Raw genomic sequence first — 21,666 nt, forward strand, 5'->3', positions numbered from 1 at the left:
AATAAAAAGATAAGACTGGAAACACTATAACTATGCAGGAACATATTGCCGCATTTGATACAAAACATGCCTCAGAAGCCTTTACTCTAGTGCAGCAGTGTTAAGAGGTATTTCCCATCTTTCCCATCATCCACGGTTTGTATTTTGGAACGCACCCCTAACTAGCTAAACCATGTGTAACGTTTCCATAGACACGTCACATCGGCTCCACCATGTTGTAGGAAATCCACCGCTGCTCCTCACTCACTGTCAGATTAGAGTTTAATCCGAGGGGGAGGATACACTGTCACCTCGTTCTGCATCTTGGAAGGGCTCTCGGTGTATGCATAATAACTAACGCGATTTTACGTGAGACTGTATTTTGTTCTACAATAAACGGCCTGTACATAGAAGATGAAACACCAGTTTTCCGTTGCTGTTTTTGCCTGCCTGACGTCTCGCAAATACGTGGAAATGTTAGCTGGCTAACTAGCTGAAAAAAGAGTAACGTTAAATCGGATTAACGTTCGCTGATAACGGCAGACTCCGTCTAAGTAATATCCAGGTACCATGTGTTGTACTAACTAGCTACACAGCGAACGGTCGCCTTTGTTTATTTTGTTGAATGTTTATTACCTTCCTCCATTTTTTGTCAACATTACTTCTTTGTGCTGTAATTATTCGCTAGCATTAATGTTGCAAGCTAGCTAGGTTAATAGCCAGTCAAACAAACCACAACAAGAACCGGAGCTCTTTCGCTGGCTAATTGTTACTATTTGTTGGAAAGAGCAGACATAAAATTACCTCCAACCACAACCAAAAGTCAAGACGGAGCTGACGGCCAGGCTGATGCGCTAGCTTGTCTTTTGGCCAGCTGGCAAGGTTTTATTCCCGAAGTTAGCCTTAAGACGAAGCAAAGATGTCAGGAAAGGATAAAAACAAAGACAAACAAGAGAAACAGTCTACAACGGAGCGGCTGATAAAAGGTGAGTGTTTTTATCAAATGTATGCGTAACGTCACAGTAAATTACTCGCATTAAAAATGCTTTGACTGAAAGCTACACATTAACGGAAAACCACCTGTAGCTTTTGGAATAACTTTATCTTATAATAGCAATATGAGGTCAGTAGGCATGATGACACAAAAGTTGTATAAAGTAATTATCAATTATTTTGTATAACTACACTGTAGTTATACTCATAAGGAATTCTAACCGTTTCCTTACACCAGGAGTTGCTCAGAAATGGGGTATATCAGTGCATATTTTTTTCTATGACTGCTTACGGTAGAACTTAATAAAAGTATCATCTCTATAGTTGTCTGCCTCAGTATATGTAGCACACCACCACATAGCAGAATCAAAGATGCTGCCCAATATCCTTGACATTTAGGATGGATGAAATCTTAAAATGAACCAGGTTGGTGCTCACCCACGGGAATACCCAAGCTCAGGTTACCAGCAGAGCTTGACAAGATGGATTCCTTCACATTGATGTTTTTTCCTGGTTCATTGGACAGACAGGACACCGTTTGTTGTGTCTGCCCAAGACAGGACAGTCAAAGCCAAATCTGAGGTAGCTCCCAAGAGAGAGAACCCAATCCCACCCCGGCCACCACAACCACCACTACTCCTTAATGCCAACACAGCCTACATCTCCATCTGTCTGCAAGGGCACTGGGAGGGTGTCCTGCCAGGGGACTGGAATGCTGAAGTGTGAGCCAGTGTTGAGAGGGTGAGTTAATTGTGGAAAGAATCTCTCCAGTGATGTTCCCAACATGGCCAGCCACATGGCGGAGAGAGACAATAGGAGTGTGACAGGGACGACAAGAAAGACAAATTGTAGACAGGAGTAAAGGCAGCTTTGCTTAAGGGTGTGACCCAAAACCAGTATTGTTCCTGTAATAAAAAGTAAAACATTAGTTGTTGTTATCCACATTGTGCATGGTTTCAGTACATGTTTGTAAAACTGATAAATGAAATGCAATAAAAATCCATAAAAAACATGCACAATGTCAGTGTAAAATAGCATTGTAGCAACAAGATTGAGAAATGTGGAGGCAAATAAGTTGGTCCTTTAGTGTATGCTGGCTGGTAGCAACAGAGGTTTCCATTGTAGGGTTTAACTGGTAGGCTGCCTAAGACTAATGCTACTCTGGTAATGTAAATCAACAGGTAAGTTTGTCCACTGATGAGTATTGCAATGTGTAGGCTGATAGGTGTGTGGCGCCACCTGTCTGTGCTCATTAAAGACAAGACTTTGCTTGGCTACATTTGCTTTTTGAAATCTCCTTTGCTTGATGTAACAAAGATTCAATTCAACTTTGATATAAATTGAACTGGATTGTTGCTGTGTGTTAAACCTGATACTGTGTCTGAATTCAAACCCAAGAGAAGCCAGAATAGGGCTAGGCAATATGACAACATCATCAAAACAATGTTAAAATTACTATCCTATGTATTCTTCTTTAACGTTTCTTTCGCAATGTTAAAAAACCAGCAGCTGAACTCCGTTACGGCACTATTTCATAAATTGGACACCGCTTTACGTTCTGATCCTTGCAAATTATGTTCATTTTGCACCATAGCTCTTCATAAAATGAGAAAACACGTACTTTTAATTGGGCAAGTATTTAACTAACAGGAGTTTACAAAAATAGGCTTTACTTTGAGGTTATTTTAAATTGGGTCGACTCCTTATTTATGGAATTACCAGAAAACATTCTACATCATTATATTACCATTGTGACCTGTATGAAGATAGAAGATTTTGGCCATATCAGCCAGCGCTAGGCCAACGGGAAATATATGCTAGGAGTGTCGCACCACAGGATGGACCGATAGAATGATGAACAAACTCGAGGCCTGGCTATTTAGCTTGCGAGGGTAATACATTCACTGATGATTAGAGCAATCCGAAGTGGACTTTACGATTCATCCAGCCACAGTCTGCTCCATTCATCTCTACCCAGCCGCATCTTTGTAATTCAATCCTCCTCTATTGTGTTGATTTTGAAACAATGGCAAACATATTCTAGACCCTAGCTCATATCACTGTCCAAAACCTTCTCCTCAGTGTGCAGGGTGGTAGATAGTAGTGTCTTTGTTTCTTGAGTCGTTTGTTGTCGTGCCAGGCGGTGTGGGTGTTGATGCAGTGCAGCAGTGGCCCAATGTGTGTCTGTGGATTTGAAGAGTTCATTAAACATTTATGCTAATTAGGCCAGGCAGTCTCTTATAAGAAGCCAGTCTCAGGGCAGTCGCAGCTTATTATTTTTAACAAAACATTTTTCTTCATTGGGTAACTTATGTGTCGGAAAAATGAGTGGCTTGCTTCACCGGTGTTTTCTTATACTGCACGGTGTAGTCTGTTGGGGTTGAGCGGTGCTGTTGACTGGCAGCCTGGGACTCAGTTGTATCTGTGTTTGAACAGATTGGTCCAGCCTTGATTGTACAGGCCAACATACCCAGAATGTATTATTATTATTGTGATTATTATGTTTAGGGGAAGGGGGTTAGTTCTTTGGAATTGAGATCAGCTGTTACTGTCCAGCATGTCGAGTTACTGCCAGCTTTCAGGCAAAGACTCATAAATTTAGTCAGCATGGTTGTTGCTTGAAATGTTTCACGGTCTGGTTATCTCATGCCTATTTTGTGTCCTATTCTGTGTTATCACGTTTTTCACGTTTTCCATACCGGAGCCTTCCTTCAGAGCAACGGGGCTTTTAAGTAAACAGCCCCTGAATCTGGAAGCCCTTGCTAATAGAGGCTTTACCTAATCTGTTCTTAAGGTTCGTACCTCAGCTTACAGCTCTCTTCGCGGCCGTGCCTTGCAGGCCTGGGAGCACTTACTGTTTATTTATACCACACACTGGTCAACGCATGACCGCTTGTACTCAGCACAGGCTATGGAAGTGTGCTCTAGCTTCTCCATTGCACACCAAGCTATAGTCTGTGGCCTAACTAACATCGGAATCAGAAAGGAATTTATTGCCAATTAAGAAACACTTGCAAGGAATTTGCCTTGGTTGTTGGTGCGCACATAAGCATATTAAACATCAGTGTGAAATAAACAATACATACAGAAACAATTATGTTCATATAACTGTTTAACATAAAGAAAGAACAAAGAGGCTGTATGGATTAATGCAGGCTGTGCAAAATGTTGAGAGATGTGCAAATCAATAGCTAGCAACTCTCGCAAAAGGGCAACTACCACCTGCAGACCCATATTTACAGCCTTTGCTTTAGAGAATTAGCAATAAAATAGTTGGTCAAATAGTTCTTTAAACAGCTATAAGAAAACATCAGTGGATCAGCTTCTAAACTCTTAATATGTTCCCCAAGTCCAGGTACTGCATCACTGATTAGCAAATGCACCCACACTAAGAACTCATTAATTACAGCTAACGTTTGATGTACGCTTTTTTTCATATTGCACTTTGATTTGCTCTGTGTGGGTGTGACAACATTCTCAGAATGTCTCTCTCTGTCTCTTTCTCTCTGTCTCTCCTCTTCTTGTTCATTGCCACTGGCACAGCTAATCGCACAAGGAGTGCTGATTTATATAAGCTGATACAGTATCTATGTATTTGTGTCACATTTGATGGCACATGGTGTCATGTGCACAGACCTGTGGATGGATTTGATGTTATCAGGAATCAGGGATAACCTTCAGTAAAAGTGTGTACTGCGGCAAGGTTTTCTGTGCTCGAAATTTGCTTATTCTTTTCTTTTAGCTGTACAGAAGCGGTCGTTTATAAAACTCATATTATTTTGGATCTTTGTAATGTCTCTGCATGCCTTGCAAGCAGTGTTAAAAAAACTACCTGGCTAGTTTTATACCATGCTTAATTGGTGCCATAATGTATTTGGTGTGTGCCTGGCTTGTTTTAGGAACACTAGCTGTAATCCCTTTTACCTTGCAAACCCTGGAAGTGAGAGGGCTTGGATCACACGCTACTATTGTTTTGAACATGTGCAGCTTAGTAAATAACTATCTGCTCCTGCCGTTTTATGAGCCGATGAAGCCGCTGCCAATATTACAGTACTTAACTGCACTGAGTTTGATTTTCAGCCTTTTTAATACTGGTTGTTATAAGGGCTGAAACTAACAACCATTTTTTATTGTCAAGGAATCAGTTTATTATTATCTACATTTATTCAATTAGTTGATTAGTCTATAAAATGTAAGAAAATTTTGAAAATAATGGTTGAACCGTGTTTTTTCGAAGCCCAAAGTGACGTCCTCAAATGTCTTGTTTTGTCCACAACTCTGAGATCTTCAGTTTACTGTCAGAGAGGAGTAAAGAAACTAGAAAATATTCACATTTTAAGAAGCTGGAATTAAGAAGCTGTCTATGTCTAATGTCTTAACTTCCCTATTATTCTACTGCTGGCTCCCCTATTAGACAGTAATACATTTTCAGGGTTTTCAAGGCATCTTAAGGCCTTAAAATGTCACTGAATTATTGTGTTCTAGGTATTAAATGAATTTGAACCGGTGAAAAAATGTCTACATCCATTCAACTCTACATCTAATGCCTCTGCCATGCTTTAAAATGGTTTGGTATTTGATTCTGTGATGTTTTATTTCTTTATTTTGCTAGTCCAAGTATAATTCGCTGTATTTCGACAAAAAATAAGACCAACATTCAACTTATATTGCAGCCCATAAGCTTTTGTGTTGTTGACGCGAGTCTCTTTCGGATTGTACTACAGACATAAAACGGATTCATATTCTTCACCTATAGCTAAGTGTAAGTTTAGCGATACTCGACTTGAAAAAATTCATTTAATTCATAATGGTCTTAAAAAGTCTTAAATTTGACCTTGTAAAACCTGAAAAAAAACCTGATTTTGCAGTTGTACACATTGTGCACTATGTTATGATCAGGAAGCTCTCATGTCTCCACCTTGAACATTGCCGTTTAATGCTGATGGTAAAAGGATTGTGTAGGTGGTATGCAGCAGATTACTGAGAGAAGGTGGGTCAGGTGAGGTGAGGTGAGGTGTGGGGCTTCGTACTGTCTCTCTTATGTCATCTCTTGCACGGCGTTATGTAGTTGTATGCGTCCCTCCTCTTGTGCTAATAACATCATCTTGGCTCAGTCAATGCAAATGTCTCCTCTCATGATTACAACTAAAGCAAATTCAGTCTGAGATGCAGATTGTTTCTTCTGCTCCACATTTGTTTTGGGGGTCACATCACATGTATCTCCTCAAATATTATATTTGATATATATGTTTGATATGAAATTTGACCTCTCTCATTGCTAACAAAAAATATGTAATCGTAATAGAGCTTAGGGCTGCACGATTATAGCCAAAATTGTTGTTGTCACATAGGCTAATTATAACTTTCACATCCCTATTGTGCTACATTCCTTCTTTGTTGAAGAATGCTATGAAGGATTATGTCATTTCAGCTGTTGTGCGACCGCTTTCAATTGGCTAGATTGGCTTTACAAAAAAAATAAAAACTCTTGGCCACTCTCTTTCGTTCAATGAACAGAATGACGCATTTTAAGTATTGCCTGATCCCACAAATTTGATCATTGGAAGCCATAATCGTAATTAAAATTCAAATAATTGTACATTCCTAATAAGGATAATTGCAGTAGGTGGAGACCCATTTTTGTTAGAGGTAAAATATGTGTCCAAACCATTCTGAATGAAGTATTGTAATGCTGCAGAGACATCCCGGCCTTCAAATTGTATTCTACAGACTAAAGAAAAAAAATCTTTGTTTAGTACAGATCCTCGCAAAAATCACACTGTACATCATTTTACTTTTGGGATGTTAATGTTTCAATGAAAATGAGAATAATTATACAAAAATGACCATCTCCTCCAGTATAATTATCTCTAACCTATTTATAAGTGCTGGGAACTATATGCTTTTGTCCCAATTTGATTATTTTACAATGCATGGGTGCCAATTCGTTTTAGTTTTGCAATTTTTATTTATTACAATTCTAGAAGTATTGGGATTTGATAGCATTGAATGTTAAGATTTTCTTTTCCTTCTGTAATGAAACAAAAGTTTAATAATGGAGAACTATATATCATAAGACATTTATAGAACCTAATTGTTTTCTAAGAAGAATACACATCACATGTCATTCAGTCAGAATGACATTTATTTAATTTTCTAAAGAAATACATAACATATTTTCTACATTTTCTGCTTTCGCTCTCAATACCGTATAATAAGAAAATATGTAGGTGATAATTGGTAAAAATGTGTGTGTATGTATGTATGTATGTATGTATGTATGTATGTATGTATTGATTGATTGATTCATTGATTCTGGGGAAAAGAAAATTGTCCCACAATACAATCATGATACATATGTGAAATGATTTTTTTTTTTTACCCATATATTCTAATAGATTATTTAATGTTTTCCCTTCAACAGCTGTGCCATACCCTCCACAACATAAGCTGACTGTGAAAGAGATATATGAAAATGGCAAGCCCAATGCTGAGCTGCTCCGCAACCACCTTGTCAAAGAGGGCAGGGTGGAAGAGGACGTGGCTCTAAAGATCATCAATGATGGGGCTAACATCCTTCGCCAAGAGAAGTGCATGCTGGAAGTGGAGGCGCCTATAACAGGTAGGATATACAAAGTATACCCAAGTACTGTATGAGATCCCTCGTGTAGGGTTAGCAATATCTCGTTTTATAATGATACATGAGGCCAGATATCGTCTGAAATTTTGGATACACTTACTGTCTTTTCCGGATTTTAAAGGCTACATTACAGTGAACTGATATCATTTTCAGAACTTTTAAGACTGTTCTAGATGTTTTATTATTTGCCTTTGCCCACTTATATCCAACCCTACAATATCCATATCGAGGTAAATTAGAGCCTGACCTGTAAAAGATTTTTAAGACCAATACTATATTTGGTCATTTAAATTTCTGATATTCCGACAAATACGCTGATATACATTTATTTTTTTAAATTCCAGAAACACGTTACAAAACCTAACCGGATTTCCCTAACATTAGTTATTTGTTGTCCTTTGGAAAAAAACACAATAACAAGGAGCGCCATCTGGTGGACAGACTATGCAACGCCAACACTCATAATTTGGTTGACCGTCCGTTTTTTATTTTTGAAATATTCATTTATCAGCATATTGCCAAGCTCTACTCTTGTGCAAGATGGTCCAGTAGAGATTATTCTAGTTATGCCCTGTTAGGTGTAGTCTGAAAGAGTTATAACTATTGGTCGCAGACTACTTAGTTATTCCAAGCTAGCATAGTTATTGTTGTGAACAAAGCGTAAACAGTTGGCATTATTCCAATGCAACACTGTTTTCTATGACGGCAACTGGTGTAATCTCAGTTCTGTGCTAGATCCAAGGGCCTTGCAGGCTGCCACAGTCAACTCAGCATCAGTCAGTTCTCAAAAGATATCTGCTCCCTCTGAGCTGACCTTTGCGTGGCCTTAGACCAATCCAACCAACTCCCAACCTTTCAGTTTTTTTCATACGTACAACTTAATCAGTACTATTCTGGTCAGCACCAGACCAAGCTCAATCTTTTAAAATTGAACATCAGCCTGGGGAGTCGGCTCTGTATTTTCTACTGCACCAGAGGCGTGGGGAATGAACATAGTTCAAATGAATCTGTACGGGTTAGGTCAAATTTCAGAATGTAGGGTATCTCGGTGTGTACTTGGGGTTACATCAATGCATCAAAGCAGATTATTTATGCATTGAATCATTTTGCGAAAATCAAATGGCCTAAGCAATAACACTTGAGTCAAATCAGTTGAACTGAATCCATGTTTCTTTGCATGTATGGCTGGTATTTAGACAAACAACTTTTTTTTAAATACTAGTATTCCTGCCAGTTATTACATGAGCAATTAACAGCAGTGTGTTTGTCTTTTGGCAGTATGTGGGGATGTCCATGGACAATTCTTTGACCTTATGAAGTTGTTTGAAGTGGGGGGATCACCCAGTAACACACGGTATCTCTTCCTCGGGGACTACGTAGATCGAGGATACTTCAGTATTGAGGTAAGTTGTTTTATCTTCTAGGTTATTCAAAGTCAAAGTCAAAGTACTTTTAGTGGTCTCCCTAAGGAGAAATTTGCATTCGACACTGAGCAACTTAGCTGCAAGAGTTAAAGACACAACGACAAGCACAGGGTTAAAACACAATTAAAAGACAAATATAAAGTCAACATATGGGCTACTCGAGGGACTGTGCAAATTGCAGATTCATTAATTTGTAATTATTTCATTCATTTGTAATTATTTATTTCACAGTGGGAAAAAACATTTGGAGATAGCAATATTTTGTTTTATGTTAAAATACTCTTAAATACATAACAAAGTCACAAAAATATAAATAGAAATTTAGGTTTGGTTTTTGCTCGGGGTTGAACGGACATCTATTAGTTAACTGAAAGTGTCACACTGTTAAAATGTGATTTTCTTTTTTTTGTTGCTTTTCTTTACAAGTTCAGGTACACTTCCCATTGTTTTATGAATGACAGACAAGCTCATTCACACTATTAGTTGCTGCACAAGGTATTCTGTGGAGGTGTAACAATATTCACTGTTCCATTCAATTTTGTCAGCGTTGTCTCATAATTTCTTGTTTCCATTAGAGAAGAAATGGGTTCTGCACACGCACTAGAGATGGTCATATACCGTGTTTTATTTCGGATACCGATTCTGATACTTGAACTTGTGTATTGGCCAATACCTAGTATCTATCAGATACCAATGTGTCATATATTTTATTATGTTTTAACAGCTGTATATTTCTGTCCCTGTATAGATATGATATGATTTCTATCTTTTTTGTCAGTTTGCCTCAGGTTAAACTCAATGAATGCCACAGAACTTTCTTTTATTTTCTAGTTTGACAGACAGTTATAACAGAAAAAGAACATAAAATAAACTACTTTAACGTAGATTTTCGTCAGAGCTTTATTATGTTGTATCAGACCTGTGCATAAAGCCAATCACCAGCATAATTAGATTTAGGAAGAATCTGATGAGACTTAATTCTTAAGTATTGGATTTGGGTATTGAATGACGAGGCATTTCCTAGTACTCAATAAGAAAGATGCAATTCGGTCAGTGCCTAAAAATTTTTCAGTTTGGTACCCAGCCATAGTGGTTGGCTCGCAAGAATAACAAAAAGACATCACTGGCAACGCTGTCTGATAAGGGCGTCTTTAACAAAAAGGGCAGTGCAGTGTGCCTCTGATTAGGGCCCAAAACATCAAACATTCGCTTGTTCAAATGAAAAATACAGTAATAAAGATTTTCTGCAAGTTCTTCAATTGTGGCTCCAGAGGGGGTTGTGTGAAGTCTGATCATGCTTCAAGTGATGTCACATACATTGGGACTGATGATTACAAGCCGGAAATTGAGATAATCTTGTGGTGTGTAGTTGGAAAGAAGTGAGCTTCCCAGGCCTCTGTAGCCTGGTCTTTGTCCCTGCTTTGTTATAGGGCCTCAAGGCTACTTTAGCCATTACTAGCAAAACACACACACACATTTCTGACCAAATTGTTGTTGGCCGTGTTGCATTGTGAGTAATCTAAAGTTGCGCCAGGTTTTGCCAAGAAGAAGAAAGCTTGGAATAAAAGAGATAATATGTCTGGTTTTGCTGCATCAATTTTGACCCGTTTTGTTTTTGCTATGATACTGTTATAAGACTGCAATGCCTGAGTATTCTCAGTAATAAGAGAAAGAGCAATATGTTATTTGGTTTGGTGTAGTTTACCATAGTTTCAACATGTCAATTTCTTCTGTCTTGTCATGAAGTCCTGATTCATCTGTTGTATAGTTTGTTTGTAACAACCTGAGGACATATGTCTAAAATGTTGCAATGCCTTGAGGGATTTTTGTATATAAAAGGGTGAAAGGTGTGGAGATGGCGGTGTGGTGGCTTTTTATGGGCACTGAGTAGTGCAGAGGTGGGTGAAAATGTCACAGATGAAAGCGGCGGACTGAAAAAGCATAGGCCAGTGGTTCCAAAACTGGGGGGGCGTGCATCCTAGGGGGAACCCGGAGTTATAATGGGGGGTTGCCGCAACACTGAATATAAATAAGTAATGCATGGTTGTGCTGCTCTGACATGAAAGCATGGACTATTTTGTAAAAGTGCAGCCAGGTTAACGTAAAGCAGTAAATGAAGCTACATCAAACAAAACTACCAAAATGAAGACAAGAAAATCTATGGCGGTGACCATATTTTTATCTATGGAGGCTAATTCTCCCAGTCGAATCACATTGTGTCTTGCTGACTTCTCCTTTGCGGAGAAACTGCTGATAGTGGCGCACCTTTCTTTCTTTTTTTCTTTCTTTCTTTCTTTCTTTCATTCTTTCTTTCTTTCTCCACAAAAGGGGGGCCCTGCAGAAAAACTTTGAGAACTGGTGGTATCTGCAATGATAGGCTGATGCCTTTATTGCCCGTTATATTTAAAATAGTTTTTATTAAAGTGATGTATTATACAAAAAAGTGACACTTTAAGCAAGAGATGCTAATTAAGTTTTGGTGTTCTGACCGGTAGCTGACACTATATAATTGATAATTAACCATTAACTGATAAGCAGGCTATAGAGTCCCAGTTTACCCGTCCAGGACACTCAGACATACTTTCCGTGTCTGTGGACAGCTGTGGACTTATTTAGGTCACGCTCCCATAATGTTGCATGGACGTTGCAACAACTGACGTTGTTAGGGACGTGTGCCGCCACTTTCCTGGTGGCTTGGATCGGTCCGTGTCACCAACACACAGAACATGAACTCTTGTCACAGATGAAACCTTTTTCCACTTAAGAAATCAGTTCAGCTTGTCTTAACCACAGAGCTTAGCGGTGTCCTCCACCCACTGTGGTTGAAGCATGGGTGTTATCCGAGTGCCTAGAGCGTACATCCTGCTGTCAACACTGCATCACAACTACTACTACTACTACTCACCCAATAGTAATGGAATACCTTATTGTTACATAAGTAAGGTAGTCAGGCAATTGTTCTAGAAATTAGCATTAATTGTATGCATTTCTTTATTTTCTTGGAAGTTTAAATAAATGACTACTGATAATCGGAATGCCACTCTCCTTCTACATGATGAAATTGGCGCCAAAATAGATCCCAGTTTTCAATAGCGTAGTTAGGTCATGACCTTAGTCATATTGACATACCTTAGTATTTTATGTATGTACCTTAGTTAATAATGAAATTAGTTGCAGCCCTTTATTGGTCAAAACAGTGTTCAAGCTTAGGCATAAGAAATTAATATATATTCAGATAACTACAAAATGGAATAGTCTGTATGAAATGTGTAGGTAATTCTTTAAACATACAAGAGGAAGCAGCTTTGCCTGACTGACTGATGTGAATCCATTACAAAACAAAACAAAAGAGCCTAAAAGCTATATATTCTTGCTATTTCTCTTACAAGCAGGGCTGAATATTATTTACATTTCAAATGAAAGCCACTGAGCTCACTTCAGTAACACATAAGACAGATATAGGAAAATGGATATCAGGATCTGGTTTCCTTGGTAACCTAAGGAGGCACTGTAGCCTCTTAAAGTAGTGCATTACCTTTACAGGCCAGCAATATGCCAAAGTCTGAATTCAGTGCTCCCTTTTTAATTTGCTTAACTCTCCTAGCCTAAGGCTTTTACGCACCAGGCACAGGCTGAAGTATGCGTGCATGTATCTACATATGTGTGTCTGGGTTTGAGATGAAGGTAGCCAGTGTGCATGTCTGCCACACAAAGCTTTATGCCATTTCCTCTGTCTGTCTGCCTCCCTCACTCCAGTCTCAAACACACAGTGGCTGGCTAATGTCAGCTTCCAGATTCTTCAAGCAATGTCCCTTTCTCTGCATCCACACATACACAGACACACATTTACCTACACAGTTCACTATTGCTACCAACAATGGAATTGAATAAGACAAGGTAGTCCTGGCCCCCACATTCTATTTTTTTCTTCTTTTTTTACATTGTCAGTTCTGTGAATATACACTTGCCGACTCTGGTTACCTTGGCATCTTGTTCCAGCGACTTAATAGCAGACCACGGTTGGTGTAGGAGTGGGCTGAGAGTGGCAAGTGACAGGCTGCTACTAAGCAGTGCTTCGTCTGAGTACAATAAAGAATGCACATTAATTTGGATTCTAAAGGCTAGTCTGCTTTTCCTATATACTGTATATATTTTATTTAGAGCCTCTAATATAGCCAGAGAAAATCATCAAATTGCTTCTCAGATGAGATGAGTTTGTTAAGGGAAAACTAGTTATGTGGAGTAAGGGCTGGCTATACTACAGATACATTCTTGGATAGGAGGATTGGTTTTGCATTTCTTTTAACCAATCAGAATCGTCTATGTTCTGGCTGCAGTGACGGCGCATCTGCAAAATGGTTTCAGGAATGAACTTGTTTTGGTGGAACATTGTCACCCCGCAAAAGAAATGCCACACAACATATTAAATTAAGTTTACAGGTTCACATAACACAGTAACATGAGCTATTTAAATTAGCTGGATATATTAAACATTAAACGTAATTTTCTCTTTCCAGTGTTTGTACTTTGTCCACAGCAATCCCTTCCAATTGGTCCCAAAACTTCCCAGTTAGTAAATGTCGTAAACATATTCTTTGTAAATCTTTAGATTCGTTCACCAAAAAGAACCAAGCAGCCCTGTGTGGGAGTATGTCATTTCTTTAATTTGAAATGGCTCGTACAACTGCAGTCATTTAAAACCAATTACTGACAGTATTGTGCAACAATGCGAACAGTGCAGCCCTAAAACAACTTTCATCGGTAGTGTAAGATAGCATTGGAAACTTTTCAACATCTGATTTAATGCTTAAAAAGTAATTCAAGTACTTTCACCGCTTAGACTTTCAAGGTCTGTGGATACTTATCAGTACACATCTTTGACTTCTCCTTCTCCCCTCTTCCTACATTTTCTCCCCTGCCGTCTGTCCTCCTAGTGTGTTCTCTACCTCTGGTCGCTCAAGATCAACCACCCCACCACGCTCTTCCTCCTGCGTGGGAACCACGAGTGCCGACACCTCACAGAGTACTTCACCTTCAAACAGGAATGTAAGTGCAGTGCTTCTCACAGCTATACAGTATAAAAGCCAATCTAATGTGCTCCTACCTCTCTGTACCACATTGCAGTGGCCTGTATCAATCAGGTTTCAGAATTCAGACAATGGGTATAAGGTTTAAGGCATGGTACTCACAGTGTACGTGCAGGATTGCTCTTGCAATCACATTTGCAGGTTATTTGATTGTCCCTTCCACACACAGAACATAAACGGGCACAAATATGGAATTAATAAACTAAACTGTGACTGACTCCACTTAATAAAATGACTAGATTCCCAAAAGTAGGACAATGGTTGTCAGCAAGTGTCTTTTGGATCGGACACAACGTGCCACATCATTGTTACAGACTGCAGAGTAGATGAAGCCTTTTGCTTTTCATGTTACAGATGACAAACTGCTGGAGCAAGGAGAGCAGCCAGGCATGCTGTTGATGCTTTTCAGACAGTTGCACATACACATTGATTTGCACAAACACATTGATGTGTGTGTGTGTATGTGTGTGTGTGTGTGTGTGTGTGTGTGTGTGTGTGTGTGTGTGTGTTTTTGTGTGTGTGGCTGGTGTTGAGGCGTTAGCATGCAAACTGAGAAACAAAGACCCCCCCGCCCCCAGTGTAATGTTATGTAAACCTAATGAGCAGATGTAGTGGTAGGTAAAATATTTGATTCTTAGATGCATTGTGATTATCTTGTGGAAGATTCATCATGCATACACAACCTCCTTATTATGAGTACATAGGGCTTCCCCGTCAGTAGCTGCTGGCTGAATTGTGTCTGTGTGTGCACCAGTAACAATTACAAATTTTGCTAGACCGTTAATTGTTCCGGAATAATTGCGATTAAGAATATAATTGTCTCTTTTAGAAAAGTAATACATTTTACTTTCAAACAAATTAAATATTTAATAAACCAGGATACATCTTTTGTTATATATCAAAATTGAAAATATAACATTTATTCCCATCAATACAAAACAAAGCATTAATCATAAACAACAGAGCGTTTTAATTATTAATTTAATTTATTTTATCTAATTTGGGTTTAGATGGCTACAGCCCAGGATGTTTGAAATTGCTATGGCAACAAGTTTACAACTGCCGCTGGCATAGCTTTAGCTAAACAGTCCAACCAATAATCACGCACGTACATAATTACAATTTGGCCCATCTAAACTAAATCAACAGTTACCATCAACAACCTTAGCCTTAGAAAAAGTTAGCAAACAAGTTGTTCTGTATATGTTGGAAAAATAAGTGCACAAATACTTGTGGAACTTTGTTAGCATAATATAAATGAATGATGGCCACAGCAGTAACGTTACTAACTCAACTAAGCACCATAGTAGATTAAACACCACAGACGGACAAACTAAATTACTTTAAGGGATATTTCACCGCTGGAAAGATAAATATCTATTAAGTTGGGTCATTTATGTAGTATAAAAGTATATATATTTTTTTAGAATTTGGTGCCTTCTAGACCGAGAAAAGCCATAAAATTTATTTTTGACTGATGTGGATGAAAGACAATAACTCCCAGAATTCTGTGAACTCTGTGAACACAGCCCACCTCGTTGAGTCTTACCCAAAAGAGCAGCATCTGCTCGAAAGGTAGCTAGAGAGCAGCGTCTGGCACACTGTTGTTCAGCCATGTTTCCTAAAAAAAACACAGCCGTCTCTGAACTCACATTGGGAGTTTTGTTGAAGTTGGATGTAGTCCTATTTGTTGTCTAATGAGCATACACTTGCAAGCAGGATGGATGGGACAGGTAGCCACCTAGCTTGAACTCCTGCACTTGGTCTGCGTTTCTGCTTTACCGCTTTTGATGTCCCCTTACCCGGCTAACGGTGCTGTTTTCTGTGGCAGGCTTTTTTCCAGACCCACAATACAGAGAAATCTAGTCTCTGGGACATGAGGGAGGGAAGCACAGTCATTTGAAAATTCTATCGGGTTTCTACTGATACAAAGCTTAACGCTAATTGGTGAAGTATCCCTTTAAACACATGTAAAGGTGCTTTGGTGAATTTTTAACGTTTGAAAGCCAAGTGGACTTGCAACCGCGGGTGAAGCGTCCTCTGGTAGGAATCCATAGTATCACTGGCTGGCTAACGTTACTGTTAGGTGATGCTATGCTGGAATTGAAAACAAGTTTGATGGATCCAAACAATAGTGTGACCAATCTCATTTAATATTAAATAATGGCGGTTATATAGAAAATAACTGCAATAATTATGTAAAAAAAGCAGTGTGGTTTCACATTGTATTTAATTAGAGATCTGTCCAAGAGAGTAGGTATTGCAGTTGAAGATGATTACTTGTGTGATGAATTGTGAAGAATTGCAGATTGTTCTTATGCGGGATGAGCTAAAACAGTGAACCATATTTTGTGTTTGCTGCAGGTAAAATTAAATACTCTGAACGGGTGTATGACGCCTGTATGGAGGCCTTTGACTGCCTGCCTCTCGCTGCTCTGCTCAACCAACAGTTCCTTTGTGTACATGGCGGACTCTCACCAGAAATTAACTGCCTAGATGACATTAGGAAGGTACGTGATCAATCACTGGCACATGACGTTGTGGTAAAATATAGAAAAAGCATAATTTGGTCATCTAAAAATGCTTGGTTTTATTTATTTTAAATGTTTGTTTTTTTTGCTGAAAGCCAATGAAGTATAAAAATATTAGTTTGGAATGGCTGTTGGAGTCCATTTCTTTTTGATCAGAGTGGTCTTCTGGTCTTCACTTGTGTGTCTGTGTGTCTGTGTTTTGCTCAACAGTTAGACAGATTTAAAGAGCCTCCAGCATTTGGGCCAATGTGTGATCTGATTTGGGCTGACCCCGGTGAGGACTATGGCAGTGAAAAGACATCTGAACACTTCAACCATAACTCCGTCAGAGGCTGCTCATACTTTTTCAGGTATTGGATAACATTGCTGCCTGCATCACCCCTGCTGCAGCTTCACTTAACTGTGGATTGCTTTTCATAAACCAATCTCAAACATTTACAAAATAATGACATAAAATTAAAAAAATTAGCTTGAATTGCACAGGTTACAGTGGATTTAGCATCTCTTTTTGTAGCTTATTGAGGTACTTTTTTGTTTAAATGGCTCTCTCAAAACAAGTTATAAATATAGATATAAACAGCTGTTCACATTAAATAAGTCTCTGACCAAAAAGGTAGGTTTTTTCAAGGGTGATACCTATTATTATTATTATTATTATTATTATTATTGTTATTGTTATAACTTAATGAAACCCATAACTGATATTTGGAACCAATATGCATTTACAGTGAAAATTATACAAAAAAATATTGTGAAAAGCTTTTTAACCACACTAGAAGCATGTCTCTGGGTAGAGATGGTCCAATACCATCTTCTGCTTCCCTCTGCCGATTCTGATACCTGAACTTGCGGATTGGCCCATACCGAGTATCTGATACCAGCGTGTCATTTATTTTATTATGTGTATTATGTGAACTGTATACTACTACTCCTGTTTGGATGTGGTAATATGTGATTTGTTAGGGTTAAACTCTTTGTGAAACATGAACAAACACAAACAAGAACACTTTAGAACTTTCTTTTTTTATAAAGTTTGACAGTCAGTTATAATGGAAAAAGAACATAAATAAACTACTTTAACATAGATTTTCTTTAGGGTTTTATTACGTGGTGTCAGATTGGTGTATATACTCCAGTACTTCCTGATACCGATATCAGCTTGTTAGGCAGTATCGGAGACGATATTGGTATCGGTATCGTAACATCTTTATCTCTAGAGATGGTAATGTCAGTCTGTCGAACCAACACTTTGGTTCGGATTGGAAAAGATCAACAGTCATTTGATAGATTGTCGTAAAAATTGTTTCATATGTTTTTGTTCTTCCTTGGAAAAACTTGAACATCTGGTCACAAACCTTTGTCCAATACTTTGGTTTAGGACACCTGCAAACATAATGACAATCTCATTAACCTCAGCTGGAGTTTGTGTTTACTGCCAAATAGAATATGTTGGCATGGCAACACACTAAACTTAAATGGTGAGAATAGTAACAATATTCGTACTAACCATCATTGTCCTTCTAAGTCAGAAGAGAGTAAAAGGGGACCAAATAATGCCAAACAAAGGCATTCCCACAATTATTAAGTATTGGCATTGAAATTTAACATATAATTTGGCCTCTTGGAAGCAATATTACAAATCCCACTAAGGCCATGCCAAGACCATGAGAACGCAAGGTAACGTAACCCCATTTGTACAGGTCCTATCCCCTGACCAATCGGCTATCCTAACCTTAACCATTCAAGGTGACATGCTAAACCTCAACCAATCACGTTGCTTTGTAGGGCAGGTCGTGCCATGGGTTTTAGCTTGTGATGCTACAGTGACTTCCTGTTGATAGTTGGCTCTTTTTTTTGGGGATTATTTTTCAGGGCGTTTTTATTGTCTTCAAGATAGTTTGAGAATGACAGGGAAGGTTGGAGAGAGAGGGGATTACACGCAGCAAACATATAGTTGGTTACATTCTATTGGACAGTGCTACAAATGTTTCTGTGCAATACATTTTTTCACATGAAGACATTCCTTTAGTTTTTATGATGCAACTGATTTAAGATATCCTTTTTCTGAACTAGCTTGTAGTACTAGAAATGACTTTACACACAAACTTACTAATGGAATCACAAATATTAACAAATCCAATCAAATCCTGTCCTGGTCTTAAATCCACTGAAATGGTAAATGTCAGAAACACATTTTTTCATTTAAGCCTTATGTTGGTCTATGAAGGTTGATTGCCTTCACATTTTTCTTGTTTACACCTAATGGATTAGTAGGGCGGTGAAAAAGGAAAGGCAATAAAAACCCTTAAGTACCCTCATCCAGCTGAGCTCTTACATCCTTCTGTCTGCTGTGGCTGTAGTCCCCAGCTCCTAGAGAGGCCAGAGAACCCATAAATACCAGACCAGAGGGCATAGCATGCTTAAAATAAATATTTACTGTATATATACACTATATATATATGTGTGTGTGTGTGTGTGTGTATTTCCATTGCAAACAACCGTTAATGAAGTCAAATGTGACCACATGCTTTTCCTTTAATTGCTTAAGTTATTATTAAGCTTTGAACTTCCGAATGTCCAAGTGTTTTAACAAGTCTGTCTCTCTTTCTGATTTTCTTTCTCTTTGCAGTTACTCAGCAGTTTGTGACTTTTTGGTAAATAATAATTTGCTGTCAGTAATAAGAGCCCATGAAGCACAGGATGCAGGGTAAGTAGGGTTACAACTTTTTGATAAATTTTTAGCATATTATAACATAGTTGATGAGTTTTATTTTTGTCTGCGGCCCAACAGGTATCGTATGTACAGAAAGAGCCAGACCACAGGCTTCCCTTCATTAATCACAATCTTTTCAGCTCCAAATTACCTAGATGTCTACAACAACAAAGGTCTCTCTTTTTTCCCATCACTCTCATTGTTGTTTTTCTTGTATTTACCAGGCTTCAGTCCTTGAATCTCTCCTCCCATCTCTTTTCCTCTGTCAATCCTAGCTGCTGTATTAAAATATGAGAACAACGTGATGAACATCCGACAATTCAATTGTTCCCCCCACCCTTACTGGTTGCCCAATTTTATGGATGTCTTCACATGGTCTTTACCATTTGTTGGAGAGAAAGGTATGTTTGTTATTTAATTGGAAAAATGTGGAGTTAAAAAAATAAAGCTCTTTATTGAATTGCCTATTGTTTATTGACTCTATGTGCAAAGTACTATACAGACCCAGATTTTCTATGAAGTTGATGCTTTTACATGTATTAGCCCATTTACTACATTTGAAAAGTGTGTTTTTCAGAAACATAGACATCTGTAATTGAACTTGTAAGATTAACACCCCTATTTTAACGATCTAAGCGCACAGCGTGACACTCTAGATGCATTTAGGGCGTTTACGAGTCCACTTTTGCTAGTTTTACAGCGGAAAAAGGGTCCGTGCTCCAGGTGCATGTTTCAAAATTGTTGTATGTAGTGTCTTCGTTAATTCATAGGTGTGTTTTGGACGTAACTGTTATTCCCTTTAAAAGCCAGGCATGTACATACCTGGGCGCATTGCTATTATGATGGCCGTTTTGCACCGTACTTGTTTCATTTTAAATCTTCCGCATGTTTGTGTGCTGCTGCATAATGTGTGCTGCATAGCTGTTATACTGCGTTATTGACTTTCAGACCAGGTTTTGTTGGTCAATAGCGCTATCACTTTTGTGCCTCAAGATAGCAATACGCCCAGATTACACCTGAGCACACCTCCCTGTAAGACCAGCACGCCCATGGGTGCACGGATAGTCGCAGGTTCATTTGCTATTTAAATGGCGTGTGCGTTGGACAACAGCGTCGGTCTTAAACTAAGAAAGACACTTGCTTTGTGCTTTGGGCTGCGCCGGGTGAAAGATAAGGCCCTTAAAGTCCAACAGGAAGTCAGTCACTGTCACACCAACCCGGCCTCACACAGGGGTTGGTACCAGTTGCAAGGTAAATGTGGTTTCTCTTCCCTACAGTGACGGAGATGCTGGTGAACGTCCTGAACATTTGCTCTGATGATGAGCTCATGTCAGAGGGAGATGACCTATATGAAGGTAAGCAAAAACCTTGTTATGGTAAATATGATTGTGACGGCCTAAAACATTTTTATTTTGGTGATGAGCATACATTGATATTAAATAATAATCAAAAACATTTATATTAATACATGTCATTATTAATACCCAAGTTTTAGTCTATAGTCTTGGGGTAGTATGTTGGTAAAAAAAAAATGTTTCTTAGACATTACCATTCTGGCAGGAAAAAAAAAAGTTTGGAAAAACAAGAATCTTTCACAAAAAAGATGCATGTCATTACGGAATGACCCTTACTTTTTGCCTCAGTTAAAAAATATAGATAGCTAGTCTGCTCATCTATGCAAATCTGCATGGGTTTGTCGATTTTCTCTAACATTCTCTCCGTTTTTTTTTAATTCAGTAAATTGCTTTTTCTGTTATTAATTTGGATGAATTGTAAAATAGTCCAAGAACAGTTGTGCAAAGTTGTGCTCCCCGGACTACAACTGCTATGCTATCGCTATGCTATGAAACACGTCATTAAACCCTCAGTTCATCTCACATGTATCAATATATCGTTCTTACTTCTCTTCCCACAAGGCTTTTTCTACAACATATTATTCACTGCTAAGAAAATCAAAGGGAAAGCCATATTGAATATAATCAAGTTGGTAATTTGTCTTAACCCTACATTCTGGACTTGTTTCAGGTGGAACCTCAGCGATGCGTAAGGAGGTCATCCGAAACAAGATTCGTGCTGTGGGGAAAATGGCCCGAGTCTTCTCAGTCCTCAGGTCTGACTGTGTCATTAATGCTCTCCCTTTGATGTATCTCTTCCTTTCTCATGATAACACTCTAACGGGAAAAGGCTTCTCTACATATACAATACGGATCACAATCAGCGCAATGGAGTGTGGGTTTAAATTAACAAACTGGATTGCAGGTCACCCTGGGGCCAGGAAGACGCAGGAGCATTGGGGGGG

General features: G+C 38.6%; 1 protein-coding gene across 3 annotated transcripts in view; it reads left to right on the forward strand.

The window, feature by feature from the left end:
• Positions 1 to 210: 210 nt before the first annotated feature.
• ppp3cca (protein phosphatase 3, catalytic subunit, gamma isozyme, a) overlaps positions 211 to 21,666 on the forward strand; it is a 30,546-nt gene continuing 9,090 nt past the window's right edge. For all 3 annotated transcript variants that reach the window (XM_034871895.1, XM_034871896.1, XM_034871898.1), the window contains exons 1-11: positions 211 to 965; positions 7,397 to 7,594; positions 8,891 to 9,015; positions 13,971 to 14,082; positions 16,488 to 16,633; positions 16,865 to 17,004; positions 19,284 to 19,361; positions 19,446 to 19,540; positions 19,643 to 19,768; positions 20,645 to 20,722; positions 21,393 to 21,477. In XM_034871895.1, the coding sequence (XP_034727786.1) occupies positions 899 to 965; positions 7,397 to 7,594; positions 8,891 to 9,015; positions 13,971 to 14,082; positions 16,488 to 16,633; positions 16,865 to 17,004; positions 19,284 to 19,361; positions 19,446 to 19,540; positions 19,643 to 19,768; positions 20,645 to 20,722; positions 21,393 to 21,477 (1,250 nt within the window). In that variant the 5' untranslated portion in view covers positions 211 to 898. The remainder of the gene's footprint in view (positions 966 to 7,396; positions 7,595 to 8,890; positions 9,016 to 13,970; positions 14,083 to 16,487; positions 16,634 to 16,864; positions 17,005 to 19,283; positions 19,362 to 19,445; positions 19,541 to 19,642; positions 19,769 to 20,644; positions 20,723 to 21,392; positions 21,478 to 21,666) is intronic.

The sequence above is a fragment of the Etheostoma cragini genome, chromosome 5, assembly GCF_013103735.1.
Source record: "Etheostoma cragini isolate CJK2018 chromosome 5, CSU_Ecrag_1.0, whole genome shotgun sequence".
Lineage (NCBI taxonomy): Eukaryota > Metazoa > Chordata > Actinopteri > Perciformes > Percidae > Etheostoma > Etheostoma cragini.